The sequence below is a fragment of the Telmatherina bonti genome (assembly GCF_933228915.1).
Source record: "Telmatherina bonti genome assembly, chromosome: 4".
Taxonomy (NCBI): Eukaryota; Metazoa; Chordata; class Actinopteri; order Atheriniformes; family Telmatherinidae; genus Telmatherina; species Telmatherina bonti.
This window is the reverse complement of record NC_136622.1, coordinates 25,117,124-25,136,028: the sequence shown is the minus strand read 5'-3', so window position 1 is coordinate 25,136,028 and position 18,905 is coordinate 25,117,124. Positions and strand designations below refer to the sequence as shown.

The 18,905-nt window shown below is 36.9% G+C and overlaps 1 protein-coding gene across 3 annotated transcripts; it reads right to left on the bottom strand.

The window, feature by feature from the left end:
* Positions 1-999: 999 nt before the first annotated feature.
* On the bottom strand, positions 1,000-10,549 carry tp53inp2b (tumor protein p53 inducible nuclear protein 2b). Of its 3 annotated transcripts, none has more exons than XM_079239438.1 (4): positions 10,285-10,549; positions 6,184-6,552; positions 4,897-5,467; positions 1,000-4,802 (listed from the first exon to the last, which is right to left on the bottom strand). In XM_079239438.1, exons 2-4 carry the CDS (start codon positions 6,305-6,307, stop codon positions 4,535-4,537), a joined length of 963 nt encoding a protein of 320 aa, XP_079095564.1. In that variant the 5' UTR covers positions 6,308-6,552; positions 10,285-10,549; the 3' UTR covers positions 1,000-4,534. The 3 variants fall into 3 exon arrangements, with proteins under 3 accessions (XP_079095564.1, XP_079095565.1, XP_079095566.1); XM_079239439.1 differs by having other exon boundaries at positions 10,289-10,549; XM_079239440.1 differs by having other exon boundaries at positions 1,010-4,802; positions 4,897-5,053.
* Between the last annotated feature and the right edge of the window lie 8,356 nt (positions 10,550-18,905).

The following is an 18,905-nucleotide window of genomic DNA, read 5'->3' as shown; positions in this document are numbered from 1 at the left end:
AAACAATCGCAAGAGACAACATACAAATGAAAAGCTTTTTTTTTTTTCTACAAGAAAGGTCAGAAGTAGGCAATAAAAACTTAGGGTTTCTGCTGCTGACATGGTAAATCCAACACAGACGTTATTAACTGTGTAAACTTCAGTAAAGTCACTGCTGCGCATAACAGCAACCCACCCAGATTCAGTCCTCAAACAACATTTGCACTTTGTTGCCACACCTGTCTGTCCATGCCACATTGCTTAACTTTTTTACTCACTGCATACCTAAACCTGCTAACACCTTCATATCCAGCATAGACACTGGTGGAAGGTGATAACATGTATTAAATGACTGAACAGTGTGAGATTCTTTTACTTTTCATTCAGTCCCACTAACATTTATTTTGTCACTAAATCTTGTTTGATGCTCTCTGAGTGAGAGGTCTCCCTTCCAAAACCTCCAGACAGGGGAGAAAAATCAATAATTGATTGTTTATTTATTTATTTAATACGGGACAGTGCATATTAAGAAACTTTTCTGTCAATATGCCAGAGTTAGCCAGAAGGCTATTTTTCATCTGCAGTCCTGATGTTAAAAGTCACCCTAAAAGTGTAAAATTACATACTTATGTGGCAATATTAGTGTAGTACATTAAGTACATTGTTTGCATCAGTCTGACTGTCTGTTCCAAGAGTATGCTCACAGATATAATACATTTGAGGAGTTATTACTGTTACACTCTGTTCCAATGACCAGGGTTGAAATGAATATCCTCGACAGGATCTTCTTGATAAATTCTGTTCAGTCTGAATATGCCTGTCTGACACTGAAAACTGGGCAATAAAATGGATTATATCACATTTACCAACTGTAATTTGCTTAGATTCGCTCTTCATAAGAAATATTGTTAAATCGATCCTTTATTGAATGAGCATTATCAAAACATTTGCATATATATTAACAAAACACTATCTAACTTTATTCTGTTGCATAATAGGTGTCTATTTATCCTTTGATGAGCACTTTTCCTACTATCAGCCATAGCTTTTGCAATCAGTTATTGCAATTCCAGACTCAAATAATGACACAAGATTCAGGTGTCAACCTGAGTATTTATTGTTGGTGTTATTGTTCAGCTGGTTCTCTTTTCTTCTTTTTTTTCTTTTTCTTTTCTTTGTTTTTTGGCGGGTACCTGTGTTTTCTGAATGGATGCTGGAAAACCCATTCGTTGACTTTTGCATAGGTCTTGCCTGTCAGTGGGCAATTGTCCACTTTGGGGATGGAAAAATCAGTACATCACAAAATCCATGCAGAAATAGCAAAAGGCACAATCACCATAGATATCAGATACACCAAATTTTATACGTCTATATATTTCATTTGATGGGGTAGGGGTTTACTAATTGAGATGTGACATGGGTAAAAACCCACGAGTTTTTAAGCTGCCATCATTTCAGGGCACAACATAAAACATAGCAAACTCCCCAGACATTCAATGCCTTTTGTTTAAAACAACCTAATGTTGAACGATTCTTCTAATAACTCTATTGGAAAATACAAGCATTTCTATTGTATTTATTTTTTAATAATACATCATATTTCTTTTCTTATATAAAAAGTATTTGTCTCCTGCCTCATTTAATCCTTGTCCACATTCCTCACATCACAGAGGTGGGCAACCAGCCCATCTCCCCAGATTTGGATAACATCCACTCTCAAAGTGACATCTTTCACTAATCTAATACAACATACTGAAAATATGTTACACTTTAGAATGGTGGTGAGAAAGGAAAGTGTGGGGGGGGGGGGGCGACTAAAACAGAACAGATTTTCAGCAGCAGAAGTACCAGGTGATTTTGCACACACATACATCCACTTTTGAGCTTTCATTTTTACCCTGTAATTGCTTTTTACATACCTTTTTTTTCCCAACAGATAAACAAAAGTCTACCTCTGAGGCACAATCACTTTGATTAATAAGCTCCGAAAGAGTGTTGACGCTTAAACAGACTACTACATTTTCTGTGTATGCATGCTAGATATATCACCTCAGATACACACCTCTGCGTTTGAGAATACAACAGGATAAGCCATTATAAGCCATCTTTCAAACCAAATACACAAGATAATATTTATAGTTCTATCATAAATTAAAATTTTAAACAAGGTATTTTCATTGATGAGTTTACTGGCAGAATGAAAAAAAAATAATCATAGGTTATATAATTCAAGGGAAATTAATAAATCTCACTCATTCAGATAATCAAAACAGTCCAAACAAGACAATCCAAAATTAACCCAGAGAAAACCTTTCTATTGAGCACACCAACAGTGATGAATTTTAACAATGGTTTTGTATACTAGCTTGACCGGCGCTGATGCAGCAGGTGCTGTGCTAAATGGACCCTCTGGAGGGCAGTGTTGCCTATGGCACATCAACTCTGGGTTTAATGCTGTTTACGCTGCATCTCATCATCATGAGACTCAAGTTGGAGTAAAGTCACAACTTTTGGCCATTGAAATGCCCTCCTGGTTTGTAAATGAGCACAGAGGTGAGGCAGAGAGTGGATTCTCATCAGTCCATTTGGACACAATGCTGCGGACTCATGACCTGAGAGGCTTTTGACATCTAACAGAGCGTTATAAATTGTTATGGAATATTTACAGGAGAAATATATAACCAACATTGTTGCTTGTTTTTTTTTTCCAACGGAGATTCTAGCATTTAACATATCAGTGCTCATCACACACAATCAGAATCAAGACAAAAATAAAGAACATCACCAAAGAAAAAAAGAAACAAAGAAAAACAAGCTCACAGCACACTGCTAAAACTTTGACTCACAAAATATATGACAGTGCAAACTTACATCCATGTCTCAAATAATTTACAAACATTAGTATACTTATCAGCACCATTGTTTACTATTGTTGCTGAATACATATCAGTAAGCAAGAGTGTTAAGTCTCTGTCAGAGCTAGATGGACTAACCATAAAGAGACAGTCATAGAGTTGATGTTAGCAATGTGTTGCATGTCCATGAGTAAGATGATAGTTGTTGAACGCATTGAATTGGGGTAAGATGCTTTTTATGAGGCATTGAGGAGATCCGTTCTCCCCTTTCTCCTAAGAGTTATTTCCTGTAAATGAATAGTATCAATCGATCATACCAATTTGGTTTTCACATGGATTACACAGAATCACAGCACACACTGTGGATAAACTTGACAGACGTCTGCTGGGTATGTGACAGACCACAGTATGAATCATCCTCATTTTGCTTAGAATAATTTACAGGGAAGAGGTTTTTTTTTCCACTTAAGGAGCCTAAGCTCTTCATCTGACTGGCTTGGTGGAACTTTGCAAAAAAAGAGACTGTAAACAAAGCTACTTTTTTTTTTTTTTTTTTTTTTTTTTACCAGACAAATTAAGTAGAAAACAATGCAACAAAACAAAATAAAGAGTTGCCATCCATCCTGATTCTCACTTACCATAAGCTACCACACCCTGTAACCCAAAGGCAAACCCTACATCCTCTCAGAGTGTTCTTAGTCCTTGTAGATTTTAAAGGAACCCACTCAATAGAGTTGCTCAGGGGGCTACAACCCATTTTCCTCTAACCATTTCCTGTTACCCATGCTGCTTTAACTACTAACCTGGCCTAATTCATACCATTTTTTTTTACTCTTTAATCTGTTTTGCACATTCTCTCACCATCTTCAACTTGCTCTTTTCCTTCGCGATACAAAAGAGGGAAATATGACAACATTTAATCTGCTCTGCTAAAAGAGGCTGCTCTGCGTTTCTTTTTCTTTCAGGCTGGAAGACTAACCTGCAGAGAAACAAATGTCCAGTGACTTTCCTCTCACTCTTTCCATACAAAGTATCCTTTACCACCTCTTCTAATGAAACTAATTTTGATAAAATACCCATAAATGTAAAGCTTTGAAGACATGATGAATAGTTTTTGCTGTAAAATAACTCTAAGGCTTAACTTGTCTCTGTTTTGCATGGTTTCCACCAGAAAAATCTTGTAAGAGTAAGTTTTGCTTAAGCATCTCCAAGTTATGAGCTTTATTGGTTGAGTGAATTTAAGAATAACACGACTTAAGGAAGAGCAAAAGTAAATGAACATAAGTCAACTTTTTGTTTTTTCTTTTTTTTGGTTTGTCTTTTTTGTTTTGTTTTTTGACATATCCTTTCAATGTATTATATGAAAAAACAATCATGTAGCTTTTTAAAATTTTTTTTGTCTGTCTTTTTTTTTAAAGAATGCAGTGGACAATAAGGAGGCTACAATAAAGATCTACACTGATTCACTGAGAGCAACTAGTTCATTACAGCCAAATAGGTCAAAAACTACCAGATGGAGTCAGTTTGTGTTTAAACAAATGGACCTGCTGATCTACTGTTGTCTATCTGAAATTTAATATAATATGCAGAAATTAAAGCAAAAAATGCTGTTGGTGAACGTATTTAACCATGTGTGTCTTGAGTTGACTATGCATACTAATGCCCTCAAAGTAAACAAAGCCCCCTGGTTGCTTGTTGGTTTAGTGGCAGAAGTTACGCTTGCTGGGCTGGTGAAGGAAGGTGTTTCTGGCATGCACTGCATGGCGAGGGACCTGATCCCTTGTGCGGTTTTGGCGATGGATGTGGTTGCGGCTCAGATGGCGCCGCTCCATACGAGCTTTGCAACGCTGGACCCTGGCCACTTGGGTGACCTTGGCCAAAGCTCCAGCCTGGGCAGCAGCTCCATGGCTCACCCTGCTGGACATAGTGCTGCGAGCAGCAGGGACAGCAGGCTGTTCAGCCACTCTGCTGCAAAAGATGAGGAAAAAAAACGGTAAAAACATAGAAAAGTGAGGTGAAACAGGTAAAGGTTGAGTGCAGCATCCATAAATATATATCTCACCTCACACTGCTTGCCATACTGGCAATGCTTTCCTCTCCCACCATGGACAGGTTGCTGTTGGAGACCATGGACAGGTTGTTTGGGGAAACGTACACAGACATGCTGGGGTGCTCTATAAGCAGGTCTTCCATCGGGCTGGCCTCTGCTGTAGCTCCCTCTGCAGTGAAACAGGGGGGAGGGGTGACAAACCAGCTCTCATCCATGCAGCCTCTCTCTGAGCCTGACCTACTGGTACCCCCACGGCCCCCACACTCACTCCCAGAGCCTGGGGACATTGACGGGGTGGAGGAGGGCGTGGACAGTCTGGCCCGTCTCGGCAGGCTCACAGATGTAGTGCCACCCATGTGTGATGGACTAATGCTTGGGGAAGATAGGGGGTCTGATGGTGCTACTCCACCCTGTGCCCGATTTTTATGTGTCTTCCGACGCTTGTGAGGAAGGTGGGATATGGGGTCTACACACTCAGTCCTTGTGTTTGAATTTTGGTTATCTGACAGGTTACTGTCTGGGAATGATTGTGTCATCAGTGGAAGTCCTGTCTCATCCTGCACCTGCATCATGCAGTCATACTCTTTTGAGTGCATGGCAGGGATGAGATCAGGGAAGGGAAGACCAGTAAAGACATGTTCCAGATGGGAGGGGAAAGTTGCAAATTGTTTTTGCGAATGGAGCGTATTTTTCAAGGAGCCATGCAGGATGAAAAGGGTCATTTTTAAGGGATCACATACGCACGCGCACACATACCAATAAGGGGAATGTCAGGGTATTTTTAAAAAATTGGAAGGGAAGAAAAAGGGGAAAACACAAAACATAAGAGTCACATCATTAGTTGTGCTGACCCTCTCAGGTTGTGATTATGTCAGAGACATGTTTGTCTTGATTCAGCTGGGAGGAACGTTTACGTTCTGCTGTTTGGTTGGAATCCCGAACAAATTCTCACACTCAGTAAGTGTCTTTGTCATGATTGCATCATAAACAAAGTGAAAGGAGATGAATGTGCACAGATATTTTTGTGCTTCCGCCATTTGATGGACAGCACTTTTGGCATGGCAACTGTATGGATGAGCACCAGTGTAGCTGTACCACACTCAGACTGATTCTTCACTCCACTCCATCATCCCCATCTTTGCCTCTACCACTTGAATGTTAGTCAGAATTATAGACATGCATTAGAAAATGCAGCTGTTTTGTTACAGAATAATACACAAGTGAACAATTTTCCACAGTGGTGTAAAGTTAAAAAGACAAAGTGACCAGTCCAATCCCGTCCTCTATTCTCTGACTCACCAGGCAGGTTGACAAGCATCCATCCCTCCTCGTCTGCCTCCGTCACACATGGATTGGGTCCCTTCAGTTCAGCTGCTATCTCCTCTACCTCTCCAAATAGCAGGTTGCTAAGACGCTGAAACATTGCTGCTTGTATTGTGAAGTGTTGATGACTGTGGTATTTTCAGTTGTACACAAAGAAAAAGCTATAGCTGCCTTTTGATTTTTTTTTAAAATGTATCAGTTGTTTATTTAAGCTATTCTTTGACTATATTTTTTAAGTTTCTTGTTTCCACTTGAAGCCTCTTGCTTGTTCTAGGGTTTTACAAACAGAACTGAGTGGGCCTCTGTAGTGCAAATGTAAGGTTTCACTTGGTTTGGAACAAAGGCCTGTAGAGAAGAAGAGAGAAAGAATAAATGGATTAGTTGTAATGAAAAAGACAAGGTTTCTCACTGGTAATGTGTTCAAAAACAGAAGTGAACTTGCAACAGTTTATACAAGTGTAGTTAAAGTGTGAGCAATATCTCTAGCAAGAACTTTCTTTCTCAAGACACATTACATCAGTTTAAAACTTTCTAACTGACCTCAAACATGTCTGTTATGAAAATGTGATATGTTGGCACATTGTGGTGCTGAAAACAGAAGATCAGCATGAAAGAACTTGCAAATCAATCTTTTCTGGGAGTCTTATGATGAGCTTGGGTGAGTTACGCAACTTCATAAATAGATAGGCGTATGATGCAGATTAGAATCTGTTACAAGGAACATCATTTAGGTATCGGGACCTTTTTGTTTCTGTTTGTATTCAGAGTAGCTCATGCATATTTAGTGGACTTTCTATGCATTATTTCCAGTCGTAGTATGGAAAACAGAAGACTTGGAAGATCAAGTTCAAGATGGAATCATGATGCAAATGCTCTAGACTTACTGATTTGTAATAAATATCTAGATTTAAATAATTACTGTGGTCAGGTCTCTGGGAAAAAGAAAAAAATGTGTTCTTTTCAACACGTTATCGAGACTAAATGAAAAGCTTGTATGCCTTCATGCTCCAATTGTTTGTATAAAAGTATTTATTTTGCTATATGTTGGCAATCAGGTAGTGATCACCTACACTGTAAATTACACTGGTGGAGGAATAGTGAGCATGTCATAATAAATGAGACTATGAAGGTAGAGTGACTTATGATGAAAGAAATTAATCAACAAGGAAGAAGCTGGTTGACAATGAAAATTCCCCCTTCCCCCTTTAGAGCTGGATAACCAATCAGCACAGTCCCAGGACAGATGGAGAGACTAGAGAGGAGGAAGAGGAGGAGGTGACAGGACACAAAGAGAAAGACTTTTGCAGCATCAAGCACAGTGACTGTGCACATACTAAAATGCAGAAAAAGCCAGAGACACTGTGGCACCAGCTTCAGAAAAGTGCCTGACCTATATAAGAACAAAATTATGTCATTTTAAAATGAGAAGGAATTAGTTAAGAGTTCAAGTACAACACGAATTTTCTCTCCAAATCATTGACAAACTTTTAATATCTCAGATCTTTTGCTAAATATGTTCACAACCTGGAAGTCTTTCAGTGCACTAGTTTCAGAAGTGTTAATTGGTTTAACATTAACATATATACAGCCAAATTTCCCCCAAAAGCTTAGATATTAGATCACTAAATAAAACAGGGGATGAAGAAAAGACAGAAATAAGTGTTAATGAAAGTACATGTAACAGTTTAACAATGTAAAAGGGTTTTTACATGATGTCAACAGTCATAACAAAATATATGTTTGGATGATGAAATGTTAATTTTAAATGTAATCATATAATTATAATTACATAAATTATTTTGGAATTTTCTTATAATTAAAAAATATTATTATTATTATTAAGGATTATGTGCATGGATGTTATGTGTCTGATAATAAAAGAAGCAACGTCCATGTGGCCTGGATTGGCAATATGAACAGATGTGATGTGGTCTGCTCTCAACACTAATATCTGCCTGAGCCATTCCTGAGCTCACAAAAATTTAAGTCATGAGACCATGACAAAAAGAATCAGCTAAGCAACCTTTTTTGGGAGCAGGCTTTTGGCTGTTTTGGACAAGCTCAAACAGACAACCACACAACACACAGACGCACACTCAGCAAGGAGCAAATGCAGGGCTTCAATGATAACTGATTTTATAGGTTTGTTGATTGTAAATGCTAATTCAGTCATCTCACAGATCAAAACAGAGCTAGTGACACTAGAATGAAACAACATTGAAGGAAAGAAAACCCTAATGTCTTCTTTGGGTTGTTTAGGGACATCATATAAAATCATCCAACTAAATGCTGCCTGTAACTAAAAGTGAGTTCATCTGAAAAGCGGTGATCTGGCAGTCAAGATTATACTTGTATGACTATTTCAGGCAGTCTTTTTTGGTCATCTACAGTCTATTCTTTGCATATTACCCCCACAACTGTTTTACTTTTATTAAAAAAGGGGTTGAACCGCTGATGACTACATAGAGAGTATTGCTGTGATGTCATGATTTAGTTTGGGAAATTCCTCTGTAATTTGATATTTTTGTTTTAAAGCTGTTAGCTTTTTTCCTCTTTCTTTCTTTTGTTTTACTGTATTTCTTACCATCCAAGATTCTCTCTCTTTTACAATATTCTTGCCTTCACCTCCAGCTTGTTTTTCAATTCATACTTGGATTTAAATAGGACATTCTAGCCTGTTTAGTTCACCTATAAAATATGTTTTCTGTATTCAAAGATGCCTTTCTAACATCTGGACAGAAAATATGTCAATTTAAAAGAATCTTGAAATGCAAGAATGAAGCACACACACAAATACACACCATTAGACAAACAGACACAATGCAGCAGAGAAAAAGTCTTATTTATCAAATGCTATTTAGGGAGCATTAAAGGCTTTATCTGCACTTTGATTTGAATACAACCCTGTGTATAAAATAGAATAAATAAAGGTTATATAAAATAAAATGTAAGCTGGTGAAGATTTTTAAGTGAGAGTTTTTCTTTGGGCGGTGATCTGTTTGAGAAGTAGGAAGAGAGAAAAAAAAAGCAGGGTGGGCGGGGTTCCACGAAATAAAAACAAGAGGACTGTGACGTAGCCTCACGGACGCTGACGGAGAGGCTCGAGCCTGTTTTTCAACCCGAGTAAAAAAAAAAAATAGAGAAGGTCTATACATCCAACATAGAAAGATAGATAATACGACCAAATATCTGGAACCTAAATGGTTCTTTTGTCATTGTTGGCTGCATTTTCTTACACTGGGATCATGACAATATGTTTGTCGCTAAATCTTGATTTGTTAAAACCCTTTCGAAACAATTAATCTGTCAACAGCATTGTTTACATTTTAAACGCACAGATATAATAGATTTTTTGTACAAAATCCTGTAATTCGACCTCAGCTTGTGGACACCCGGGTGAAACACGACTATCAGTGTAAGTTATCCAGGTTAAACATGAATTATCCGTATAAGCTCTGCAGCTGAAGGGTCAAAGCAATGACAGTTGTGGCTCAACGACACTGCACGAAAGACATCGACGAAATATTTTAATAGTAATAACATTGTAACGGATAATATACATGGTGACATCCGTAATTCTGAAAAGAAAAAGGGAAAACCGTCTCCCGAAAGGTTCAGCAGCCTCACAAAACACCAACATCCGCCATCGAGTCCACATCAGCATTTGGTGCAATTTGCAAAACAACGGCTGTTGGCGTATCCAGGCTGAAGTCATTTTTCGAAATATAGGACGTCCAATCCGCCTACTTAAGCCTGTTTTATTTGGACTGCGGTACTGCTTTCAGATCGGTTCGTGTCCTAATAATAGAACATCACCAGCCAGTAAAAAACAAACAACCAGAGACAGTCTACGATGTGTAATAGGTCACTTGCAGACAAAGCAATGTAATCCTGTTCATATTCTTTGGGTTTATGATAACCTGTAGGGTGATGGATGGTTATTCGGCAGTTTTCAGAGGATAAACATATGAAGAATGCAGGAGGGTCGTTGTCAAATATGTAGTTTGATTTCTCTGTAAAGCAGTTAGACCAAAAACAACAACAAATAGATTTATAGACGAATGAAGAGCAACTTACCTGCCTTTGAAATAGAATTCAAGTTGTAAACGAGATCTTACACACAGTAGAAACGACAACTCTTAAAGCATAGCTTTAGATAGCCTTTAGGTGAGGTAGTTAAAACACTATTATACAAAAATAAAAGGCTTTCTTCTTAGAAGAAGGGCTTCGTGTAAAAATGTTACACTGATGTTTTTCAGATCATAACATCTGCAGCTTTTTTCTCCTTTCCTCTATTTTCCCCGCTGCAGATTTCCTTGTGTTTATTGCTGCCTCCAGCTGATCCTCGGATCAGTATGTAGAACGTACAAAACAGCTGATTGTGAGATCACAACATTCCCAAACTCCGCCCTTCAACCCGCCCACTTCATATAAACCAACCAATCAGAATATTACACCCTGCCAGTGGCTCGTCCTCTAGGTAACAGGGTGGGGGCTGGGCAGGATGAGCTGTCAACCTGCACCCAGATGGAAATGGTGACTGATCCCCGACCAGCTCCTACACTCAACAGCTTTGCTGTGAAAAGAGCAGTGCATGGGGGTTGGTAAACTGACCCAGAGTCTGCTCATATATTTCCATCTACAAAAAAAAAAAAAAACAAACAAAAAAAACAGGATGAAGAACTGTTGATAGCAGGGATATTAAATTGTCAACATGATGCATGATTAAATTAATTCAAAACAGAAAAAGCAGAAGATGTATCATTACATGTACAGCAACCTGAAGCAAGTTATAACCATGGACAGAACATATGCAATAAATACATCAGTAACATTTGAAAATGCATGTTTATTGATATGCAGAACTACAGTATTAGATTGTACAACTTTAATTATAGTATTCTTACGATTCTTACTGAGTGCTGAACGACACAGCTAGAATAAAACACTGAGGCATGTCTTTTTTTTTTCTTTTTTTTTGCATATGCTCCTTTTTTGACAGCAAAGGGGTAATTTACAAAAACAAACACTAGTCTTAGATATTCAAATACATCATTAGACATTTATGAAAGAAGGCAAGGTCTCCCTGTCCAATGATGTTGGTGATGTCACTTTAAATTTTCTATGTAAATATATCTCATCCTCCTCCCCTTCAACATCATCATTTTCATTCTGCCTTGATGGGGTGGACCTAAATGTGCTTCTAAACCTGTGCCAGCCAATCATATTTGTGCTATCCGAATGCACCATTTGAGTAGCCAATGAGCCTTATAGGGGTATTAAAACCCCTGGTGGTCACTTCTGATCCCCACAGTCAGAAAAGCTTTGAGAGTTTCCATTGCTTTTTATTGTTGCAGATTATGCAAACTGGTGACTGCTCACATAACCAAGCATGAGCTTATGTACTTGGACGTTTTTCAAGGTGAAGGATAATTATTTTTTTTCTTTAGAAAATCCATAAAACATTTTGCATAATCTGCAAAGTGTTCACAGCTTCCTTGTACTGGCATAATGTGATTATGTCCACATATGTGTATACACCTGCATGCCGCCATGGAATAAAGAGAGTGAAATTTTTAGTGAAGTAGTTATAAAATCTAGTAGTTTATATTACCCAGACAGGTTGTGTAAATTATTGCTCTGTACTATGAAGGTAGAGTTTTCTTTATTGTCAGTAGACAATATTACACTGTGCCACCGTCCGGTGCCTGTTCAACTGTGTTGAAAAGGCACTATCATGATTATATCAATCGTTCATGAATTATATACCAGGAGTAAAAAAGGGTGTTTTAATTATTGGCTCGCTTAAACAAATGTTTGCCTATTTAGAGTGCATGTTGCACTTGATCGAAAGACGTTTTGCAACACACTTCTATTTAACTTTAAAGTCCATCTGTAGTGTTTAATACTCCTTAGTATTTTATGGTAAAACTGGAATATCTGGACGTGATGACAATAGTGATGATGGTTTTGGTACATAAAAGGAAAGTTCCCCTGTAAACAAATTCACAACATCTAAATATGTCTATTTTTTCTATATAGACTGTGACATTGTTATTATCCACACTTGTAGGAGTCAATAGCAAGCGTCCATTATGAGCTTTCTAAAGTCAGGATGATAAGGTTTCGGCCTATACAGTTACCAGGTGCTAGGCAACTCAATACACAAGTACACACATTCACCCTACAGTGATGATGACACTCAATGGCACATACAACACAAACATTTAGCAAGAACAGTTTGTTCATTTGTGTGTCTGTTAATGTTTATGGCATCTAGCTAATCGGGAGAAGTAACAGGACTGGTGGAACTTGCTCTGTCATGTTGTACTGTCATTTCAGTAAGTACCTCATATTATACAAGAGATATATCAAAATAGTCGCAACCTGTTTTACAAATAACTGGGGTTTCAATACCTTAAAAAAACCACCCAGGCACAGTATGGATTATTGTTTTCAGTCTTCCTCTTATTCCCAATTCTTTTATCTGTGCTGCAGCATTTACTGAAATTGACTGACTTCAAATGATTCCCACAGTTTCCCAAAGCTGGTTGGAGAACTAGGTGAAAGGTTAAAGCAGTGTCTTCCTTTTCTTCATGTTTATGATCTTAGACATACAGCTATTGTTGAACCTGCCCTTGCTGTGGCAGACACTGCTAAGTCATGTGAGTAAGTGAGGCATGCAATTATAAAAACACTTATTCTGTTTGCAGGTGAAGACAAGTTGACAGAACAGAGGTCTCACTTGTTGCCTATCAATCTATATATTAGACAGAACAGCAGGAAATAAATGTTACTGATGGATGGATGGATTGGATGATCCGTACTATTGAGCTTTCCAACAATTCCCTGAAAAGCCTCCTGGAGATGTACATTGATGCAGCAAGAGTTCTGATCAGATTATATTTCTTCAAATTTACTAGTTTTTTTTAAATTATATTTAACAAGTTCTGTTATGTCTTGGAGATCTCATAGTTCCACATTTTCCCAAGAATGCTTTGCACCTAGACTGCAGATGTACTTGCAGTTTCCAATTTCTAAAACCGGAATGAGAGGTGAAGTTCATCTGCTCCCTTTCTTGTTTTCACCTGCTCTCCCTATCTGCTCCCTCTATCGGCTTCCTCTTCTCTATCCCTTTCTACTTTTAAATTAGACTTAAAGCATTCCATTTTTGAGAAAGTTTATAGTTGGCGCTAGCTTGGGTGACCCTGAGCCATCATGTGTGTTATTTTTTTTTCTTGTAGCATATATATATATATATATATATATATATATATATATATATATATATATATATAAATTCTGTGAAATCACTATACTTTTAATTAACTACCATCATTTAAATGCTGCTCCAACTCCTCTCTATGGACTGTCTGTGCATCTTTTTTTTCTCTCACGCCTCTCTTCCCATGCATTGATGACTGTTTGGTAGTGATAAGACAGCAGCCCCTGAAGATATGAGATGCATCTGTTGTAGAGCTACCTCATGCTACAAGAAAAAAAAAATAACACACACCTTATAAGGAATGAGTTGTCTATTTGAGGGATGAGATTCTGGGGAAAATTTGACTTGTTTGCCTGTTTTTAGTAACAAACTAAATGAAAGGGTGAACATTTCCATCAGGGTCCTTATACTTTTGCGCTTTGTCTATGCAAGGGTGGCATGTCAAATGAGAAGAAAACAAAGACCAACAACAACAACAATAAAAAAGAAAACAAAGTTTTTAGAAAATTAAAATGTAAATACAGAAATATTTGAAACCCTTAAAACAAAGTCAGAGCCATCTCTTTTGATACAGTCCACTTTCCCATTTGGATGTCTGAGGCCTTAGATTGCCATGTCTCATATTGCATGCGGCTTGTCTATGCATGCAACACAGTTCCCACATAACTCCCACCAACACATAACACTCCTCTAGTATTCCTTATTACTCAGCAAAGACATGATGATGGCTGTCTGTCACCAAACTCACACAACAGTAGAGCTGATATCAGTCTCTTCTCCCACGTTTGGCCCAAATATGTGGTACTACAGACATTTTCTTCAGCTCTACTCAAACCTTCATGCCATGTGTGCATCCCATGGGTCTGTCCATACAAGGCCAGAGCAGACAGGGTCTAGAGGCAGTGTCCTTGGCAAGGGTGCACGCACTGATAAACACAGCTCAAGTGAGGACAGGCTGTGCTTTCCAGAAGGGACGGTAGACCCTCATTCGTGCCCCCCCTCGAGGACATTAAGTGAACTAAACAAGAACTAGATTTCATGGAGGATTACAGCACCTTGGGTGAAAAGAAATAAGTTTCAGGCTCAAAGTAATGTATTAAAGCCCTCTGCCGTTTTCATCCCCATCAATTTTATTCTTTGCTTTGCTTTGCTTTTTAGCACTAAGAAGGAATTTTGATCAAAACAAATAAAACTGAAGCACTTACTTTACCTTGTTTTTTCCACTCATACGGAGTTTAGTTAATTGGCTAAAAATCGTGTAGCTATTTTAAAATCTAATTTTAAAATATATGTCGTGTATCAATCATTCTGGAAAAAAAGTGGAGCCTGGCTAGAATAAAGAAACTAGGTAAAGTCCGTGATCTTTATGAGATAATATTACAGAACCTGGCCCCAAGTCGGAACAAAAATAGATTAATTACATATCCTTTCAGAAAGGCCAAAATAGACATTCATTAGGACACCCTCGTTGATACCCGCATCGGTTGGGGATGTAGCTCAGTGGTAGAGCGCATGCTTTGCATGTATGAGGCCCCGGGTTCAATCCCCGGCATCTCCAAGTTTTTTCCTTTGACAACATTCCCTCTTTTTGACAACACAGTTTGTCATTTAATGTAGCAGAAATTACAAATAGTATGATGCAGTTATCATTTGAATATTCATGAGGTCGTCATTTGCAACCGTAGACCGTATATGTTGCAAAGCTGGGACAAACAGGTGATGCGGTGTATGCTTTATTTGTAATTTTCATTAAATTGATTGTCCGCAAAGTTACATAAAATTAATACGAAAGATTTTTTTTGGTATCAGTAGCTGTTAAATACACAAGACTCTTGTCCTTTTCTCTGACATTTCTGGTCTCGCTACTGTCTCACTTCCGCATTCGTCAGCTCCTAACAGGAATCCCTTTCACTCTTCACCACAAAGGTCAATTTTCACATGCATAAATGCAAAGCAGTCAAGTCCAAACCCTTCAGCGCTTCTGGTATAAAAGAAGTAAAGCTTTACATTTATACTCTGTCTTACCCTTACAATAGAAATCCAGAAAAACTTTGTATTTATGCTCAAAGTTCAATGGCTACAATAAGTAGACATTAACAAGCACATATGATAATTATTTTAAGATTTGTAAAAACCCTGACAATTCATTGACACCCAGTTTACAATTGTTCCTATTATGTGAATATTATTTTGTTTATTTTTGTGTTATGTAAGATAGACTATAATAAACTATTTTTAAAATAGTTTAACACTAACTTATTTTTCTTGATAAATTATTTGAGCATCGTATAAAAAATGTATATGTTGATCTGGATCAGATTTATTCCACGTGTACTTAGAAACTTTGTTTGCATGTGTTTGTTTTATTCTTACAGAAAAAACATAAATTAGTTTGCAAAATGTGGAATGGCAATTTTAAACGCCAAACAAGTAGAGAACCAAAAGCATTACCGCTGTGCAGCAGGAGAACCCATCCAACTTGAAGAGACTCGAGCAGTTTTATCATGAAGAATCTCTTAAAATCTCAGTGTAAGGATGTTACTGTGTTCTGTTTTACTACCTGAAAGAACCATATCCTGCAAAATGTGACACGACAAAGTATTATTTTTCTTCTGCTTTGTAAAATGTATTTATTTATTTATAAATAACCATACATGGGCTACTTTTTTATTATTTGTTTGTCTATTTTAGCCCTATGAAGCATTCAGTTTTTCTTTTTAAACTTTAAAAAAAAAAAAATCACTTTATGCTAAAAACTTTGCTCAAAATCCAGTTAAAAACAATCTGTCACTTGTCTTCTCCCCCCTAATAGATTGCAGGAAGCACAATATTGCCCTTTCATAATTTTGACATATCACATGGCAATAAATGGTAAATATCTCCCCCTAAAAATTGTCAATATTTTTGTGAAATTTTGTTAAAAGACTAAATAAAGATCAGTTTCTAAAACGTTATGGTGTTTGCAGCACTGTCTGTCTTCTTTGCAAGTGAAGTTTCTAATGAACAAATAAAGTGAAAATGAAACATCACTGGATTCTCACAGTTCTTCATTCATATGCATCTTTATTAGTCAATTTTGTTTGTGTGTAACATATCTTTATTTATTCATTCTGGACCTCCTACTTTAATCATAAAGGAGAACATCTCCTTGATGAAACAAACAATGGTATTTAAGTTCCATTAAAACGCTGAGGTAAGAACTGACGGTCTTTTTTAACCATTAATCTATGTTAAACTTTGCTGTCTTTCTGAACTCTTCACATTTTTGTTATTGTTTCATCCATCTAATAAATGTCCAGAGTCCCAAAACACAAAACCTTAATATCAGAATGGTAAACATTTGTTTGTTTTTTTTCTTTGATTTGTATTGATATGTCTTTAACAAACCTCCTTAACAATATTTTGAAAAGAATCCAATAAAGATGTTTGAATAAAATAAAAGAAAGCAATGAGAAGACTGACAGAAAACCTGGAGTTTTGGATTTAGGCAAAAATCTTATCAAGAGCAACACACACACACACACACACACACACACACACACACACACACACACACACACACACACACACACACACACACACACACACACCACACACACACACACACACACACGCACACACGCACACGCACAAGAGCTCAATAAAAACCAGCATCAGAAAAAAATAAGACTGATGTGGATTAATGTCATCTGCTTTTAGGAACTAAGTTTAGATCTGTTTTCCAGCAGGACATTCTATTTGTAATTTTGTAACTTGCCTCCCCAAACACAGCAACAAAACAAACAAAAGAATAAATTATTTCCAACATGTGAAAATGCGTTTTAACAACAACCTTTTCGTCATATAAATTATTCAAATCTTAGAGTACGGTAACACTCAAGCTAGAAAAAAGTTAGCTACTTTTTAAAACATGTGGTTGCATTTCTGTGCAAAGTGTTTTTTATTTATATTTATTTTGAGGGAATGAAGCACATTTTATGCCTTCTGCCATTTTGGATCATTTAGCTGAAAAATACTCTAAATTCAGTCATGTCAATGCTTAACAAGGGATTTAGGGAACAAACCTATTTATGAAAAAATTATTCCTGCAGGTTGTCTGCAGTCAGCACTGAAAGAGCCAGAAAGCTTAAATGTCAGGGATCAAAGCTGACATTGTAAAGAATTTGGCTAAATTTACTTGGTTTTCCAAGAAAGGCTCTGCAGTGAAGTACAAACAAATACAATTTCCCTGAAAATACAACAAAGTTTTTCTTTAAAAATAAAATGGGAAGAAATAATTTTAAAAAAATTGGACAAGTGTGCTGGAATCATCCTGAATTCACCCAAATCAGTGATGAATATCTTTCAGTTTTTCTTGTTAATGCGTCTTCCATATGTGTCATTTTTGCTCTTTGCACATTCTTCCTAAACTTTCTTGCCCAAATAGGTTGTATTTCTTAGTTTTACAGCTAAGTCTGAATCAATGCATGTGATAATATGTATTCAGGTTGTTTATATGAACTTGTTTTGACTTCTTACATTAAAAATATTTTGCTATTATTAATAACATTATATATAACATCTATAACATGTTTATCACAGCATATGATGTGTTCTCTCTCTCTCGCTCTCTCTCTCTATCTATCTATCTATCTATCTATCTTATGTATGTACGTACATACATACATACATACATTTAACCTGATGTAAAATGTGATTTTACAGTTTTTTTCAGTCACTTTTGTGCGTTTCTCACAATAGATTTAATACAACATCTCACAATGATTAGTTCAAACTCCACAATGCGTCATTTGTGTCCATTAGAGAAGCATTTGTAACTGTATTGATCAACTTAATGCTTTTGGACATGCAGCATTTGCTTTAATACAATTTTCTGCTATTTCAGGACATTATCATTTGCTTTTGTCAGTCAAAATTGATTACAATAGCAGAATAGTCAATTCCTATCAAATCAATAGTCCTCGTTTAATTGTTTGAATCATAACAGACAAAAGAGTTAGAGTTTATCAAAGGATACAGTGAGACTTGCCACACGAGGAGACACCATCCTCACTACATCACAAGGAATGATATTGAAAGTGATGTTGATGGAAATAACTATGTGACTAGCCAGACAGACTTCAGACTTGATGCACTGGAGTGTTTAATGGGATCAGTATTTATAGTACAGTGATGTGTATGTATTGTTACAGTACCATATTTTTTTTACAGCTTGTACCTGAGGGTTGGTACTTAGCTTATTTTTGTTGTATATAAGTGACTGCAGAGTATGTTTTAGTAGCTTTTTTTTTTTTTTTTTTTTTTCATCGTGCTGTCAACAAGTAAATGTAAGATGGCAAAGAGCGGAAAACATGAAAGAAATATGTATTCGGTTTCCTTACTTTCCCACACGGACAACAATAAAGTGTAACTTTACCATGATTTTCAAATGACTGTATATCCAAAATTTACTACCAGTGCAATCTAGGGTATT